Source organism: Chrysemys picta, chromosome 7 (assembly GCF_011386835.1).
Source record: "Chrysemys picta bellii isolate R12L10 chromosome 7, ASM1138683v2, whole genome shotgun sequence".
Lineage (NCBI taxonomy): Eukaryota > Metazoa > Chordata > Testudines > Emydidae > Chrysemys > Chrysemys picta.
Genome location: NC_088797.1, coordinates 5,185,522 through 5,204,887, shown reverse-complemented (window position 1 = coordinate 5,204,887; position 19,366 = coordinate 5,185,522). Strand labels below are relative to the sequence as shown.

The following is a 19,366-nucleotide window of genomic DNA, read 5'->3' as shown; positions in this document are numbered from 1 at the left end:
ATACATACAGTGTTTAATGAGTGGTGAACTATTGGTTGTTACATGTGGATCATTTGATGGTTACCTGTTCTGTTCATTCCCTCTGGGGCACCGGGCATTGGCCACTGTCGGAAGACAGGATACTGAGCTAGATGGACCTTTGGTCTGACCCAGTATGGAGTTCTTATGTTCTTATGAGTAATCACAACATCTCCACTACCTTTGTCTATTGCATTGAATATTTTGTAAGTTATACCTTATAAGCTGTGCCAAAAATAATAAAACATATTTTGATCCTCCAAGTCTTTATGCTTATGATGTGGAGGCAAAAATATCTAATCCCAACTCAATATGTAAGTTTATTATTAAGTCTAAAACCCATTCAGGCAGGGAGTAAAGAGATCTGTGTTGTTTGAATTGAAGTATTCCAGATAACAGCTGCAATTTTGTATGAGCTGAGATTTTCTCCAGTTACCTTGTATGCATTCTCAATGCCTTAACTCAGTGGGGATTTTCCATTTGTTTTAAAGCATGAGGTGAAAATTGTATAATAACTTTCTCCCTTTAAAGACCAATGCATCAAACATACTGGGCCCTGTTTCAAAGTATTATAGCTATCCCCTTGCATTCTACCAGATCATGATATATAGCTGCATTGAAGTCATTAGTATTACTTACCTCTCAATCCCATTTTTCTTTTTGATATGCGGTATTTTATCATCATCATGTGCCCCTTTTCTGTAGCTCCTAAAAGAGTTGGAAAAATGCATTTGCCTATGGTGCATAGTTAGTTCACTGCAAGCTAATTGACTAGTATAGATTCTCAGCATCCTAATAGCGACACTTTTAAACTGTCTGATCAATTTGCAGATGTTGAAGTGGGTGCTTCTGTCTCAGACCTGCTTTTAGCCAAGTTTTAGGGATTTCATCTCCGTTCACTGGCATGTATTAGGTTCACCGTTACGAGAAATGTCCTGCTTGAGGTAACTTAGGGCTGATCATAAATAAGTTTGTCAGAGCTATGGGAAATTCCATGGTGTGCAGCTAAACATTTTGTGATGTATTCCTTACCCAGCAAGTGAACAACACTTTAGTAAGACAGCAATTTCCCCCCTGATGATTTACACCCGGGGCAGCTAGCCTGAGCCGTTGCTCACCATGGTCCATGCTACCACGACTCCATTGCTATTTTTAGTCAGCTAGATCAATGAGAATTAGTGTGGGTGTGCCTACTCGAGAAAGGAATCACATCCCGACCTGCAAGTGTAGACAGAACCTGACACACGCCTCCCACCACCCTTCATCCCGGGAAAGTCTGCCTAGGGTTTTACAGATTTTACCAAAGTAATAGCTAAGATACCCAGAAAGTCTTCACCCCTATGGCTACACAGCAGCTGGGAGGTGTGATCTCCAGCCTGGGTAGACAGACGCATACTAGCATGTGGACTAGCAGTGTGGACGCTGCTGCATGGGCGGCCTCTTAGGCTAGTCGCCAAGCTTGGACCCAGGGGCTGAGCAGCGGTTCTTGTTTCACCTGGGCAAGGCTCTACCTGCGCTGAGAATCAGACCTCCCAGCAGTGGTGCTGACACACCCTTGGATTTTGAGAAGTACACAAAGCCCAGACCTGTTTGGTGCAACCAGGAGAGACAGAGTCAGACCCTGTTCCACAGAAAAACATTCAGAAGGGAAAGAAGGGACGTAGACCTCTTCTTCAGTCAAGATGTTGGGCGGGAAGGGATGGCCTCAGGATGCTATAGGCATCTTCCAAAAGATTAGTTCCTTTCTGGAGGAAAAGGGGCCTCAGATCTCCCTTCAAGATTTCGAGAGTGGGGAGAGAGAACAGGAGTACTTGTAGCACCTTAGAGACTAACAAATTTATTTGAGCATAATATAATGGAGCTACGAAAGCTTATGCTCAAATAATTTTGTTAGTCTCTAAGGTGCCACAAGTACTCCTGTTCTTTTTGCGGATACAGACGAACACGGCTGCTTTTCTGAAACCTGGAGAGAGAAGGTGGAGATGGGGGTTGTTTCAGAGAGAGAGAGAACCAAGGAGCCAGTCATGGTGCCACTGGAGGGAAAGAGCTGGGCCCGACGACCAGTGTCTGCAGATATTGCTAGTAGACCATTAGGAATCAACATTAGTCAACTAGCTGAAAGTGAAGTAGCCAGGAGGAATAGCACCTCTCAGGGGATTGGAGTGGGGGCCTCAATACCTTTGCAAAGTGACCTTCTCTATAGCCACTTTTCTGAGACTCACACGGCCTGGAGGGCCTGATCCTATTGCTGCAGCTCCCCTGAAGCCAATGAGCCAACCAGTATTGCCATTTCTCAAGGGTTGAACACAAATATCCCAGGACTCAGGATAAAAATCCCGAAGGCTGGCAACATTCCATAATGCTGATTTACATCAGCTACGGATCCGGACCTCGGTTTGCAACAATGCTCTGTGAACCTGGCCATTTGGTTTCCTGGGGCAGGAAGTTTGCAAGCATCTGCTGGAAGATTTGTTTCCAGTAAAAAATATTTTAAAAGAAGAGCAACAAAATTAAACATCCAGAGGGAAGCAATTGCAATGTCTGGTATGTGCCCTACTCCCCCCTTTCCCCCCAAAAACATACCCCCACTACCACCCAGCAAGCCGCACACCTCCCTCCTGAAAAGTCTCAAATAAAATTGATGGGACATTAGGCTTGCTGGCAACGAGAATAGCTGATGTGAGGAACAAGGAGCATTGGCACATAGTAGCTACTTGTTTAGCTACCTGCTCGGCGTCGACACATGCAGCACGTATCGAGCCACAAACACAAGATCAGTCAGAGCAGAAGCTGAATGTGAATATTTCACACAACTCAAAAACAGTGTAACTGACCAAATCCCTGGCATAACAATCACCATCCATGTTCTCTGGTTTAGGAGTAAGCATGCATTGGCACATCAATGCCAGCAGATGGCAGCAGAGGTTAACAATATTTTTCCATTCTTGCCTGCTGTTCCTGGGTTTCTTTTAACACATACATGATTGTTAATATTCATGAATATTTAGTTTTATTATAGTTCAGCCCTGCCCATTACATGCTACATATTTAATCTGAATTGTACACAAGTCCTGTATTCTGATTCTGTTTTTCCTAGCTTTTCTGCTTTCCTTTAGGGAAAATGCATAACGCATGTTCTTCTGACTGGAAGTTGGTATTATGTTGGCTTTTAGTGTGAATAAAAGGCAGAACGGTTTAAGAATTATAGTGATACTTGACTTTTCCAGGACACTTTACATACTGTGGCCCTGATCCTGCAAAATGTTCATATATCCTTGTATTTATTCCTATATTTATTCACGACTAGGCCCTTTGAAGTCAATGGCCCTGTTTAGCAGCAAAGGGTTACGTTTATCTGCATAGGATCACGCCCTTTACAGCTACAAACAGCTTTACTGAAGTTCGGTAGATACAGCTGATGTAGAGCTGTATGACAATGGAGATAGTGTCCTTTTTGCCCTAAGGTAAATATTTAGAGTTATGAAAATACTACAAGTTCTTTAACGTCCACACAGAGCAGACGGGACCTTGGTTTTCAGAGTCTCCTCTGAAAGCTCCAGCCACAGAAAACGGTGGAATTGACGTGTGTGTCGATGATAAAACCTTCGTTAGTCTGTAGAGCCCCTAGCACGCTGTGAGCACAACGTAAATAGAATAGCCCCCATAGCTATATGAAAAGGGCCGATTCACCTTACTGGCCGGCATAGCTATCTCCAAGGAGACAGTTGAAGATCAGAAGGTAAAGTACCTGATGTAGATGGAGTCTGGACTTGCTAAGGGCCTAGTTTTGCCTGCACTAAAGCACATGCATAACTTTGCTCACGAGCTGTCCCATGTGGGAGAGGGCATGGAATAAAAACTGAGCCATTTGTGGCTGGCATCCTTTCTGTTTGGGACCACTCCAATACCGGCTTTGCAATGCAATGTTAACGACACCTGGCTGACCGATGCTGAACTAGTTTCACTGAATGAGAGCTCTGCGATATTTTTAATAGAAACGCTACAGAGACAGCCAGGATAAACATTTAAAAATTGGTCTTGTATTTAGGAAAAATATTTATGCCTTGCCAATTTGTAATCAGGATAATGTAAAACTGATCTCTGTGGGAAAAGGATCAGGCCTTAAAGAATAAAATGTCAGTTGTTTAACACTATAGTGTTACATCATAGGTACATAGTGGAGATAATACACTGTACTTTATGTAACGAATTAGCATCATTAGCATACTTTTTTGGCACAAGACATAGCATATAAGTTATCAGCTAGCAGGCCAGGTTGTTTGCTAATGACTTTTCAATGTCTCTTACATAAAATGTGCTATTCAACTTAAATCTCATTTTACACTAAGTCAAGTGAAATTAATCTGTTGAGTTTAAACTACTGTGTAGAATTTTGTGTCAGCAAGTATTCCAAGTCAAATATTTTCCTGTCATATTGTATTTCACAAAAAAAACTCACAAAAACAATCTTCCCCCCCCCCCGACACAAACAAAACAGCGTAAACTTTTAATCACTAACTACTTTATTTATGTAGCAAGTCACTTGTAGTTGACAATTGTACACAGAGCACCTGGGAACAATGTTGTCCAGAATAACATTTCCTACTAATATTGTGGAAGTGTTATGTTCACTTTTGATTGACTTTCCATACGGTAAGTGGAAGTCATTGAAATACACGTATAATCAGCCCAATCAGTGGGAAACATTTAGAATTGTGTTTCACGTGCATCTTCTTCTTCTGCGGTTGGACACCCCTCCAGGTCAGTATCTGGATGTTTTGATTCATGTGCTATGAATCCGATTAAACCAATTTAATGTGAAATAGAATTGATCTGAGAATGTTAATTAATGAAAAGTTACTTTGGTAAATTTTTGCTATTAAAAACATTGAAAGCACAAAACCTTTGCTGGAATGAATATTCATGTCAGGGGATATCTTAAATTGGCTACAAGAATAGGATACTTCTAGATTTCAGGAGTGTTGAGTAGACAATCCTCTCAAGAAAGCTGATTCTTTTCTTTACTTTTGTAAGTTACAGATAGGCTGAAGTCTCTGGAATTAAGACAAATACTTGGGTGTTTGTTCAGTTTCTTAATTCTCAAACTATGGCCCTTTGCAGCAGACCTCACTCGAGCAAATTCCCCAACTGTGGGACTAAAGAAGGAAGGTCTCCAGGATTAACATCCTAAAGTAAAGTGATGTGCTATTCAATGCGAACATCAGCATCTGGGCCAGCGTGAACACCACATTTCATGAAACTATGGAAAAACCAAACAAAAGCCAAATCAAATAAAATGCATCATGAATGATTTCATAGAATACAAATTCATGTCTTGGTACAGTCCACTTTGTTTAGCTGCTGAAAGTGTGGCTTAAGTACTGCCACTTTGCAAAGAAGGATGGCAACAAAAGAGAAGCAAGGGACCTGTTTGTGATCCTATACACTTGTACATGGACAGTGGGTTAGAAAAACCTGTCGTAGCAGAGCTACTAATGACAAACAAGCCCTGTAATACAGAGCAGTTGTGTGTAGTATATTTGTTACAACAGATCTGTGGGTTTGGGGATTTTATTTTTTATTTTTTGGACCTTTAAGTAATTAAGATTCGAGGAGACGCTGTTAAAGACAGTTACAGCATTATTTGGCTAAGTAGGCAGGGTTGTGAATTTAAAACACGCATACGTTCTTTGTGCTGATTTTCCCCGCCACCTCCCGAGTCATCAAATTTTATCTGCTTGTTTTCATAAGCACAAAACAATGACAAAGGACTTGATTCTCTGCTCACTTACATCAGGGCAAGACAGGAAAAGCCCATGTAATTCCACTGGCTTCAATAGAATAAACAGTCAGTGTAACCAAGAGGAGAGCCAGACCCCACGACTCACACTCCAGATGCAAGAAGGTACACAGAGAAATTCGGAGGACTTTTGAAAGCAGCCAGCAGTTCTGAAGTGCAAGAACTGTCTTGAAAAATCCAATGTATGTACTAATGTATAGGGCATGAATTCCCTAAAAGAAGTCCCAGACCATGCCAGGTGGCACTGTATCACCTATTGCATAATCCACCCCTTCAGGGTTTGTTATTGTGTTCTGTAATGTTACTTTTAGAATAGCAATAATGACCTCAGCCCAGGCCAATCCACAGGGACAAATGGCCAACTGAGTCAATTAATGAGCTATGGTAGGATCGCCGGCTCCTCTCAGGCCACGTCTATACTACAAAATTACGTGCACCAAACTTACATTGGCATTCAGCCACAACAGTTATTAAATCGCTTGTGTCTGTGCACACTTGGCTCCTTGTGTCAGCGGTGTGTGTCCTCACCAGGAGTGCTTGTACCAATGGTATTGTCAGTAGTGGGGCCTTGTGCAACAGCTCCTAAAAGCCGGTTACAGTCAAAGTAAACAATGCCGTGTCTACACGGATACTGCCTTGGCATGTGACTCTAAGCCGCTCGGGGAGGCAGTGTTATTAGGTCAGCGTAGAGAGAAGCTTATGTTGGCGGGAGCCAAATTTAAGTGAAGACACTTCCATAGCGAGGCTGACCAAACCGTGTAGCGTAGACCAGGCCGCAGGCAGTGATTAATTCCCAGAAAGTACTACTTCCTTCTGCAAAACCCTGGAAAATATTCTCAGCTTGATCTTCAGGGAAATCAATCTACAATTCTCATATGATTAAGGGCCCTCTAACCATTGGCTGGGAACTGTGGCCAATGCGAGCTGCGGGGGCGGTGCCTGTGGAGACCCCCTGACCCCCCTGCCTGGGAGCCGCTGCCAGAGAGGTACGTGTGCCGGTCGCTTTGGGAGCCGCGCTGCCCAAGGTAAAAGCCGCCCCCCTGACTCCCTCCCACACCCCAACACCCAGAGCCTGCACCCAAACTCCCTCTCAGAGCCTGATCCCCGCACTCCCTCCTGCACCCCAACCCCCTGCCCCAATCAAGGTACCTCACTTCATTTTCATTTACTTCCCATTACTTATAATATAGGAGGAGGAGGAAGAAAAAAAAGAATGAAAAATGGAGGAGAGCTAAGAGCTTTTTCTTGGCTGGGTCCCGAGAGGGCCCCCCGAAAATGAAGCTGCGCACAGGGCCCCACTAACTCTAAATCCGCCACCGGAAGGAAGAGTGGAAAGATTACAGAACACAACCCAGTATAAAAACCCAACCAAGTCCACACCCCGACGAACAGAAAAAGGAATGGAGTGGCAGGAAAGGAATGGAATGGCAGTCTACAGTTTTTGTAGACTGTAAAGACAGAAGGGACCATTACATGACCTCTGATCGCAACAGTGCAGCAGGTAAAAAGTAGCACAATATTTCTCAAGTGCATAATGGCCAAGGGGTAGGGACAGTGGTAATTGATGGGGGGAGGATCTCTGGGACCTCTGCTGGCAGCTCCCAAGCAGTATGTACTGGCAATGGACTAACCATGTCATTTGCACAGAGCAATGGGCTGGAGAATAAGGTGCTTTTGGAGAGGTAAGAGGGCAGGGGCAAAAGTCTTACACATTTTTCAAATGAGCTTTTTTTCCCGTTCTGGAAAAACTAAGTGAAAGGAGACAAATAAGAGGGATGTTTACTGTCTGAATTGATTCACCCCGTGCAATGACTTATGGATGGAAATGTTGGCCAAGATTAAGAAAAGGAAGCCTAAAGTTAGAGGTACCTACATAACTTGCCCAAGCCCTTTGTACATCCAGGCCTCTGACCCTAACTTTAGGCTCCCTTTTTAAAGATCTTGGCCCAATGCTTAAAGTGCACTTTCACTTCAGGAAAGCCAGCGTTAAACTCATGCCCTAGTTTGCTGCAATTTGTCCCCATAACATTGCTAAATAGTTGTATTTGGCGGCTGTAGGTTTTCTAGCATTGCTTAATTTAGCTAGAGCAAATCCTAGGCCTCCGGCAGAAAATGCACCAGAGCGTACAGGGGTTAACACCACAGCCACTGTTTCTCTTCACAATTGTTTAGCTGGAGAGCTGCTCATTGTTAATGCTAACCCAGTAGTATATCCATTTATTGGAATTCCCAGAGCTACAAATCAATGGGAAGCATGTATATGTGTGACATGTATATTTGTGTACTTTGTCATGTCTCTCTTGCTTTAAAAATAGCTCAATAACTATGTTGCACTTAGAGCTGGAGACATTTTTTTTTTGGGCCAATGGTTTATTTGCTAGAAGTTGCTCTTTGAGGTCAACCAAAACTGTTTGCAAACTTGGGTTGAATTCAGCAGATTTCCCCCCCTTTTGGCAGAAACTTTCAGAAAAAAGTCAAACACATTTGTATTGACATTTTCAAAAAATGAAATATTTTGACTTGTTTCAAAATGATGTTTTATTTGAAAATTTCGCTCAATTTAACAAAAAAAGCAATAAAAGCCACATACAGAAAGAAGAGTCAGCTTTTGTTTCAATGAGAAAAAAAAAGTTAAAAAAGTTCATTTCAGCTTAACCCAAAATGATTTTTTTCCTGGATTTTTTGGTTTGCCCACCAAACATGCAGAGCAATTATTCACCGAGCTCTACTCGTACCATATGTTCAGGTCAACTCTGACACATGTTTTAAATGGTCAAGGAAGCAAAATAAAGTGAATTTTAGGGTCACCAGGTTCCAAACCTGCAATCAAAGGAGCACCTATCAGAATGAATACAAAAACATGCATCTTTTGCTGTCATGTTTCCTTTATCATGCCGGTAGCCACTAACACCCTGTGACATCAGTGATGATATATGAACGCACCAAATGGTCATTAAATATATGCTGTTGGGAGAAACTGAGTAGATTTTATATCAATCAATTCCACAAAGAAAATAAAGCAAAGAAAGTGAGCAAATAACCCCTGTAACTATTTCTCTTGACATTTCAAGATGTGTTAGAAAGTTAATTTACCTTCCTATTTTTGTGTTATCCTATCATTATCCATTGTTAAGTCTCCTTCCTTTGCTTGTTTGCTTTACAATTACTCATCCAACTGAGGAGGGGGAATTGGGCAGCCAGTCAAGCGAGAGAATAGCAATTTCACAGAGAAACAACAGTAATGGACTGAAATGAACTGATTATATAGATACATCAATGTAAATGAGACAAGAAACAGTCCAGTTATATAATCTTCAAATTGCTACCTGTCTGTTGCTCTGACTGCAATTAGCCACGTAAGCTGTACTGAAAATACAGAACGAGAAAATGAACCGACGAAGCCCATTTTGGATCCAATCCTGTTCCTATTCATTTCAATGGCAAAACTTTCATTGACTTCAAAAGGAGCAGGTCCTTTGTGTTTGCTCTAGTACTGTAGACCACACTGGCTGTGGACTCAAGCCAAATAAAAGGTGAAGGAAAGCTCTTCGTTTTCTGTGTACAGAATTTCAAAATAGATTTCCCTGTCTTTCCTGTAAAGTTAGGTGGAAATGCAGGAGGTCAAGATTTTAAAGACGTACTCATAGAGCAAAATACATGACTTGATTTCAACGTTCTTATATTGTACCTCTTCTCTCTTGGCCAGTTAATCACCCTAGCTGGATTTTGAAACAATTGTCCTTTATCTTTCACCAGTACTAGAAGTGACTACTCAGGGAAGTTCAGCTTCTTGGACAATCTTTGTTCAGATTGTCAATGTCGACCTGACCAAAGTATGAAGAACTTACATGTAACATTCAATAGGCGTGCATAATGTGGTTGCAATGAGCTTGATTCTGATCTCACAAATCAACGATGTGCACTGGCTCTCAGAGTCCTAATCAGGCTCTCAGAGTCCAACAATAATTTGTTTGCAATAAGCAAACACGCGGCAAGTTTGTTCCTTACCTGAAAGCTGGTGTTCTGCAAATGACTCCCCCAATCAGGAACATTGGGCTGCTCCACTGCTTACCTTTGACCCAAGTTATTCATCCAATCAGCCCTTCTGAAGTTTTGGCACCCAGCATCACCATAGCCTTGATTATACTTCCCTATCCTTTAGAGGGCAAAGTTGGAGGTGCCTTCCCCATAGGGAAAGTGTGTATGGGGTGGGGGTGGAGGGATGATTCAGATGCTTAATTGTTTAGATGCTTGCTGTTGTCTCCTGGCTCCACAGTCTACATTTGGGTCTATGCAGACTCTGGAATGAATGCTGGAGCTGACAAGAGACGGTGCATTGGCCCCAGTACTAGGATGAAGGCTAAGAAGAGTAGAGGTTTCACTACACCACTAGGGAACTTCTTTTGTTCCTGATGGCTTTAACTAGGGCACTCCTGTAGAGTCTCTCTCTCTCTCTCTTCCTCCCTCCCTCCACAGGCGGGAGTAGCAACATGGCATGACTTGGTCTGGAAGTCAGTTTCTCTTGTTTGAAGTCAGTGTCTTGCAACATGCAAGGTTATTACTCAGGGGACAAGATGCTGCATTCGCTCTGGTTTCTTGCATCAAACAAAACCAGGCATCACCTATAGGGTCTGAGAAATATTCTCTATGTGACTCTTTGGGCATATTCCCTTGCATGTCCTTGGCAAGCCAAACACCTAAGGCAGGGCAATTATGGCTGTGGCAGAGCTATATAACATGTGTTTCAATACAAGCTGACGGCTCCTTGAACAATTGGCTCCACGTTGCACTCATGCGTCTAGGCATATTGTCCTTTAGAAGATGTGGCCTCTGGCCAGTCCCAGGGAGCACGCCCCATAGTCTTGAGGCTAATCACGTCATTCTCATCAATCCCTGATGGTCTCTTCAATATCCAAATCAATTTGAACACTGTCTCCCTCTACCTCCAAGGAGCTGGAGAGACCCCTGGTCCTTCTCTAGGGGCTATGGCCAGCGGCTGGGAAGAACAGAGGGGCAAGTGACTTTCTCCAATGGAGAGTAATCTCTTCCATGCTCCGTGAAAGTTCTGTACGCAAGGAATGGGTGGGAAGCGAGGGGAAACAGGAGAGAGGTGCTGGTACAGGAGATGGGACCGCAGTGACCATGCAACAGCTTGCCTGGGAGGAGATCCTGATGCAAACTCCTTTCCCTGTGAGCCTCTATCAAAGCCTGTGTCCAGGAGGAGGAGTTGGGCTAGACAGCTAGAAGGGGCTGGTAGCCCATCACATGCTTACTGTGGTGTCACGTGGATGCTGGTTTTACTTCACACCAAGTGCCTGGCCAGAGAAGCCCAATGGATTTTTGGCATCAAAATGGGCAGAAAATGCTGGCAGATGATGGCAGATTTAGCTGGGATTGGTCCTGCTTTGAGCAGGGGGTTGGACTAGATGACCTCCCGAGGTCTCTTCCAACCCTAATCTTCTATGATTCTGTTTTGCTGGTTTTGCCAGCTGGGCCCTTATCTCTTCTCCTTTGGGCCTTCAGAACAGCTACAGCTCTGAAACAAAGCCCTGCAGTGGGCGAGCCAGGTGGAGGCACAGCTCTGACTGCTGGAAGGAAATGCTGGTAGGGTCCTAGGCCACAGATGGACCCACCTGTTACCCAGATTGCAGGGGCCCTGTGCCCAATTGCCATGCTAACCGTCCTCAGCTGATGGCAACTGGTACAGCTGGTTCAGTGAGGCTACAACAGGGTTTCTGAGGATGTAGTTCATTTATTTTCAAAGTAAACCCAATAGCCATCCAAGTCTAGGAACTCTGGGCTGGTATTGCAATCGGATAGGCTAGCTGACAAAAGGCACTGAAAGATGCTATTGAATCTAGCCCTGTCCATCTCATTTAATTTAGCTCATTGGCTGGACCCTATCACACTGATTTCCATTAGGCAATTCTAAATCTCTTTGCTGGAACACATGATTCCTACTGTCCACTGCTGACCTGGCCAGTCCATTCTGCACCTACGTTACCGGGGTAAGATCACACCCTCCATTCTGGCAGCTTTTCCCTTGCTCCTTGACGCTACTCCTCGGAGAAGCCCCAGACCAAAGATCCTCTCTAATCTCTCAACCGTCCCCAAACCACGACCACCTCCACCCAGCACTTTTCCCCCCACGCAGCTTCCTGCTGGCCCACTAACTACCAGTCACACAGAGGTACTACATGAATCTTAGTCGTGGAGTAGTTTTTATGAAGCAACGCTGCTAGATCTATAGAGAAAGTATTGTCTGTTTGTGCAGTAAGTGCACCTTATTAAAAATGGATCATATTGATAGGTCATAGCATTTTCATCTCCTCTGTTTTTAAATATACACTAAGTGCCTGATCCTGCCTTCAATCCACCCTCAGTGCTCCCATAGTCCTGAGCAGGAATTGCAACTGGGCACACAGGCAAGGATTTCAAGCATTGCTGCCGAGGCCTGGCAAAGGAATCCACAGCTGGTCCTGCAGTATGATTGCACAATGGTGCGTGGTTGATGTTACAGTATCTTCTCTTCCCATGCCTCTCTGTTTGCAAGTGACACACAGTGGGCCCTGATTATCCTCCTGGAGGCCTTTCTCAGCTAGAAAGAATCACACTGACGCACTCCAGGAGTTCAGAGAGAATGTGACACTGAATCCCCAACTGGCCCCACGTCATTTTTTACTGCAGTTGCTGAAGGTGGTATTGCAGAGGACAGGGCCGTCACTCCCGAGAGGGAGTGACGGCCCCGCCGCCGAACGGCCGGACGTGCCGCCCCCCTCTTCGTTGGCCGCCCCAGGCACCTGCTTGCTAGGCTGGTGCCTGGAGCCGGCCGTGGCAAAGAATCTCCTTGTCACTAGTCATTTTTACAATCACCACCAAGGGGCCAGAAGCAGCTGCTTTAAAGATAAATTACAGTGACTGTTTTGAATGAGAAATTAAAATACACTGAAAGTGACGTTACTTTAATGCAGTGATTCTCAAACTTTTGCACTGGTGACCCCTTTCACACAGCAAGCCTCTGAGTGCGACCCCCCCCCCTTACACATTAAAAACACTTTTTTATATATTTAACACCATTAGAAATGCTGGAGGCAAAGTGGGATTTGGGGTGGAGGTTGACAGCTCGCAACCCCCCATGTAATAACCTCGCAACCCCCTGCGGGGTCCTGACCCCCAGTTGGAGAACCCCTGCTTTAATGGGTTTGTAATTACAAAAGTTTGCTCCTGCAGTGAAATATTTGTTAAGAAATAGACTTGTGGTGGATAATGTCCTACTATTGCTGATATTTTAAAAATATGGATCATCAGTGCCTACGTCTTATATAGCACTTATCAGTAGATTCCAATGCACGATACAGAGGAGGTCATTATCATCACCCCCGCTTTACAGATGTGGAAACTGAGCCTCAGAGAGGGCAAACGTGACTTGTTCAAGGTCATCCATTCGATCAGGAAGAACTGAGAAAGATCCAAGGTCTTCAGAGTCCTAGTCTAGTGCTCTGACCACTAGGACACACAGCCTCCAAAGCATCCAAGTAATAGGGGTCAAATCTTGCAAGCAACCACCTCCTCATCTCCTGTGAAACTAGGGGCAAGGACTCTAGGATTTAACCCAAAAAATTTAGGATTCTACCCTCCCCTTAATTTAGATAAAACGATAGAGGGATTAAAGAAAATCCTTATAGCAGTTTTGCAATTTCCCCGCAGGATAATGGAAGATGGATAGAATGTCGAATGAAAGAGAGAAACCCAGCACTTATGCCAGCTTATCTCCACCGATGTCCATAGAGCTATCCTCATTGCCAGTGATGTGAGAAGAGAAGCTGATCCTTAACGTTTCTTGGGTCAGATCCTTGGCTGGCTTCAACTGACTTCAGTGGAGCTGTGCCAATTTGAACAAGATGGGTATCTGACCGTGCAGTTTCTTTCTTACTGAGAGAGATGTCGTGTTTGACCAGAACCCATTGATTAATTGCTTAACCGTGCATTGTTTTAAGCACTGTGCATTTCTCTGGCAGGTAGACTGACAGGGAATGAAAAGATCAAAGTCTTATTGAGAATATTTTTCTCGAGGATCTCCAAACAAAACAATTAGTCATGTTCTTCATCAGAAGGCTAACCAATGATATAGTAGTGAATGGTACTGTAGCATTGCCTATAATTAAGGGACTGTTCGCATTTTAATTATTAACGGCTATCTCCGGATGTTGATAATTCAGCTATAAAACAAACATTAAAGCAAGTTTGGCAGTTTCTGAGCTATGGAATAGTTAAAAGTTTAATTTTTCATAGAATCAGAGAAATGTAAGGAAGGGACCTCAAGGGATTGTCTAGTTCGGTCCCCTGCTCTGAGACAGGATTAAGTATTATTCTAGACTTTCCCTGACAGGTGTTTGTCTAACTTGTTCTTTAAAACCTCCAGTGATGGAGATTCCACAGCCTCCCCAGGTAACTTGTTCCAGTGCTCGTCTACAGTTAGGAAGTTTTTCCTAACGTCTGACCTAAATCTCCCTTATGACAATTTAAGCCCATTTTGTGTATATGCGCGTGCTCGTGGCTTGTGCCTGGCTTTTTTATAAACATTGGAGAAATTTAAACTAACCTCACCAGTAAGTGTTTGGACAGAACGTTAGTCTGAGGGGTAATGATTCAGATCAGTGTCTGTTTAAGTTTGCGTGACTCCCTTGAAGAGAAGGTGAGTCCAATTCCGCTCTCCGTTACCACGGTGCAAGTGAGAGGAGAATTGGTGCCAGTGCGAATCAGAGCTGATGCCAAATACAAATGTTTGAAAATTACCTTAGTGTAAACCTGTGGTCCCCCTAACTGTGAGGCGCACCCCATTAGGGAGACATGGAGGAATGTTCGGGGGCGGGGGGACATGGCAAGGTCCAGGCCACCCCCCATTGCGGGCAGAAAGGGAGCCCCACTCTGCTCCCAGCTCTTCTCCGGCCCTACTCCCAGCCGTGGCCCTGTTCCTGGCCCTGTGTCCTGACCGCGGCTCCTGTGGGGGGCCTGGACAGAGGTAAGGGGGGGCACAACGTAAAAAGTTAGGGACCGCTGGTGTAAACCCCAAAACAGCAAAAAATTCAGCTAAGACTGAAAGTCTGCCCTGACTTTATGGGATGAATTTTGCTCTGACAGCACAAAATCTGACCCTACAGTCTTCATTTATGGAAGTAACACAGGAGAAAGTAAACAAATAAAAGGGATGATCTATCTAAAGCAGAAAATCCATGCTAATAGTATGGCCTTCCCGCTCGATTACCGTTGGCTAGGTTTCATTCTGAGCAGATCTGAACACAGGGCCACATTCTGCAATCTTTTACTCAGGTGAGTAGCCCAAAAGAAATTCTGCACAGTCGAGGGTTGCAGGATTGGGCCCGTAGGCCAATTACAAGTCAGTGTTATCTCATCCACAAGATGGCGCTCAAGTTCATAGCATATATTCATCAACACTAGCTAAAAGAAGTGAGGTTCTTACCTACGAAAGCTTATGCTCCCAATACTTCTGTTAGTCTTAAAGGTGCCACAGGACGCTCTGTAGCTAAAAGGCTGTAGTTGAAGTTCTCTGGAGAGCAGAGGTGGGCAAACTACAGCTCGCGGGACCGTCCTGCCTGGCCCCTGACCTGCCGGCTGGGGAGGCAACCCCCAGCTCCTCCCCTGCTTTCCCCCCTCTCCAGCAGCCACTCCGCTGCGCGGGCAGCGTGGCTTGCGCCCGCCCACCTCCCAAGCTTACCAATAAACCTGTCCTACCGCTCTGAGCGGCATGGTAAGAGGGCGGGGAGGGGTTGGGTAAGGGGCAGGAGGTCCCGGGGGGAGTCAGGGGACAGGAAGCGATTGGATGGGGCAGAGGTTCGGGGGGGAAGGTCAGGAGACAGTGAGCAGGGGGGTTGGATAGGGGGTGGGGTCCTGGATGGGGACAGTCAGGGGACAAGGAGCAGGGGGGGTTGGATAGGGGGTGGGGTCCCGGGAGGGGACGGTCAGGGGACAAAGAGCAGGGGGGTTTGGATAGGGGGTGGGGTCCCGGGAGGGGACAGTCAGGGGACAAGGAGCAGGGGGGGTTGGATGGGGGAGTTCCAGGGGGGCGGTTGGGGCAGGGGATCCTAGGAGGGGGTGGTCAGGGGACAAGGAGCAGGGGGGTTTGGATGGGTGAGAGGTTCTGAGGCGGGCAGTCAGGGGGCGGGGCCACGCTGCTTGGGGAAGCACAGCCTTCCCTACCCGGCCCTCCATACCGTTTCACAACCCCAGTGTGGCCCTCAGGCCAAAAAGTTTGCCCACCCCTGCTATAGAGCCTCAAGTCGTAATAATAAATACTTAGTGCTTTTACATCCTCAAAGCACTGAGCAAACTTAATTCAGGTAATATTTAGACCACTCAAGTCCCATAAATGTCACAAGTACCAGTGGAGATTTCATGAGGTTAGTTACTACATTGAGATCTGAACAGATGGAATATATTCAAAGTTTTATTGTTGTTTAAAAACTAAAACAGTAAAAACTTTTACTAATTCAATTATTCACTTTCTAACACAAAATCCATAAAGCTTGTCACAAATGACTAGTATCGGATAACTTTTAAATTTAAATATTTGCAGAATCAAACTGTTGAATGACAAGAATAAGCAAAGAAAGAATATTGATTTTTAAAAATGCATCTCTGCAGAGATTACATCACTTTGGAATATTTGTTTGCATAAGTATTTACATCCCCTAGGTATACTCTGTGCAATGCTACTAAGTATGCAAGGAGCAACAGCTAAGAAGAAAGAACTGACTTGTCCGTATAGTCAATGACAGAGGACATTACTTACTCTCAAAGCAAGGTTTTATTCTAGCCTCATTTCCAGCAAGTCTGCTTGGGGTGGACCAGTGGTTCTCAACCTGTGGCCCACGGGCTACTTGTGGCCCAATCAGCACAGAGCTGCAGCCCATGTGACATCCTCAGGGCCATACAGGTAGTATTGGATGCAGCCCACATAACACATTGTGGGCCATATATACAGCCCACAATGGCAAATAGGTTGAGAACCAGTGGGTCAACACTGCATAGGTAGTTCTGTCCCTTTAAGAGGACAAATCAAGCCTCCTTAGCTTAAGTCTAGGTTAAAAAGAAACAAAAATTGGTTGAGGCCCTGTATGCAAGGAGAGGCCAACACCTCTTTGGCTCAGTTGCAAATCAAGCCAGGTGTGACCAGAGACTGGGGCAATGGGCTATTCATTTGCATTGAAGGCTGCAGGAAGATCATTTGCATTGTAAACCACAGGAGACTGCAAAATTAACATGGTTTCACCTCCCTGGTGGACACAGCCCAGGTGGGCTTCCTGACTTTGACGGGAAGTGATTATTCCCCTCTAATCGGCACTAGTGAGGCCACATCTGGAGTACTGCATCCAGTTTTGGGCACCCCACTACAGAAAGGATGTGGACAAATTGGAGAGAGTTCAGAGGAGGGCAACGAAAATGATTAGGGGGCTGGCAGACATGACTTACGAGGAGAGGCTGAGGGAACTGGGCTTGTTTAGTCTGCAGAATAGAAGAGTGAGGGGGGATTTGATAGCTGCTTTCAACTACCTGAAAGGGGGTTCCAAAGAGGATGGAGCATTGCCTAGCTGGCTTCACCCACCCCACTCTGGGTTGTGCATTGGTCATGGACTCCTCTCCCTCCACACGTGGGGAGAATCTAGTCAGGCCAAAGCCTTGTCTCAAAGCTTTTGTTCCATGGAAGCTAAGGAAGGACAGGGAAAGGGATGCTAAATTCCCATTAGAAATTATTGGGGAATGGGCTTCCAAATACACTAGATGCCTTTGAAAAAAATCGCACTCTCAGCTCTTAGGTGATAATGTGCTGATCTTTGTATCTACCATTGCGCATATTCCCAATACTTCCCCCAAAATAAGTTATATTATTTCTGCAATGAGATCAAGGAACAGACATGGAAGGATCTACCGTTATTGTCAGCAGCCTGCTGCATAAGACACAAAGGAAGACATGTTTACCGCCCCAAGGAGTTTAACATCTATACAGACTATCCTTCCTGCTGAACAAGAGCATAGAGGCCGAAAAGGTCATGTGGACTGAAGGCCTAAACTAGAAATGGATTTACAGTCTTATTACCCTGCATCCGGGCTGTGGGAAAACATCTTCAGCTTTGAGTGTACGGATTCCTGAACAATACTGGGGGGAGGGGGGCGGGGGGAAATCACTGACTGTTACCCTAGGCGGCATTTTTCAGTCCTCACGTGGGCAATCCTACTGTGGCGTTCAGGGAGAGTATTGCCTGGGAGCAGCCTCTAGGATGAGACGTGTAAGGCCTTGATTGCTGGTAACCCCACTTCCAGGCATTGTTGACATTCACACTTGACAATCGCAGGATGGCTAGGCCAGTTCAGTAGTGATTGCAAGCCACTTAAGATCACTCGTTAATCTTGTGATCATTCATTCCGGTAGCTTCTTAAGCAATTCAGCTGCCTGCCAGCCTTTACATTGCCTAGCAACCATGCCAGCCACACGGCAGATGTCAGAACATAACTACCAGCAAAATTATTTGTATAAGAAGATAAAAAATAAGGAAAAAGCTGTGGCTATAAACTCAAGTTCCCATCTCGTTTTATAGAAACAGTGTCTGGAGTTTTAAAGGTGTATAGATTGATTGCAGGATAGGTACCCAAGTGTATCTGCTAACAGAGCTGCACAGGTAAACTATTGTTCCAATACAGAGCTCTGTTGACTTAAACGGGACCCCCTGCTTAAAACAAGGGATTCCCCATGCAGAGATTATTACAGTTTATTCCCCCCGACCCATGTGGGTATTTATATTGTGCATCCTGGTATTAAGACAATCAGCGGCTATTCAGTTTAACAAACTGGACACAATAACCACTAATATAATTTCTCATTGTCTGGAGCACTGGACTGGGATTCAGAAGACCTGGGTTGTATTCCTGGCTTAGCCAAGGACCTTGGGCAATTTCACTTCATGGCCCCGCGCCTCTATTGCCCCAGCTACAAGGAATGGGTATAACAATACTGACCTCCTATGTAAAGTATTTTGAGATCTACTGATAAGAACTAATTATTAATACCCAAGGAAAACAAAACTTTCTATTTCACTTAGATCACCTGGACCAGAATCTGATCCCCTTATGCACAATGAGTAGTGTCTTGCTCCATGAGTAGTTGCACTGAAGGTCGTAGGATTGTTTGTGCAACAAAGCACAAGTAAGGAAGGACTGAACAATCTTCTCCTGTATGAGTCAGAGTTAACCACTCCTCTCTTATTACCGTACACAGCCAAGGAATTTTACACCAACCATTTCACAACACCAAATTGCTACAGCATTTGCCACCAAATTTAGTTTTTCATATTATTAGAACTTGGACTGTTTCTAGTGAAGAATTTGCTTGCAGCTTAGAAACAGGTTCAATGACCCTGATAACAAGATACATGCTTTTAAAGGGTAAATTTTATTAAATAATATATCATGCTATTTAACTGGCTGGCACGCAGTATTAACTTTGAAAAAAAAGATTTTTGGACATTAAGGGAA

General features: G+C 44.6%; 1 protein-coding gene across 1 annotated transcript in view; it reads right to left on the bottom strand.

Annotated features, from left to right (window-relative positions):
* C7H3orf49 (chromosome 7 C3orf49 homolog) overlaps positions 1-19,366 on the bottom strand; it is a 58,473-nt gene that overhangs the window by 9,812 nt on the left and 29,295 nt on the right. The window contains 1 exon segment of the mRNA XM_065552760.1: positions 658-726. Coding sequence (XP_065408832.1) covers positions 658-726 — 69 coding nt within the window.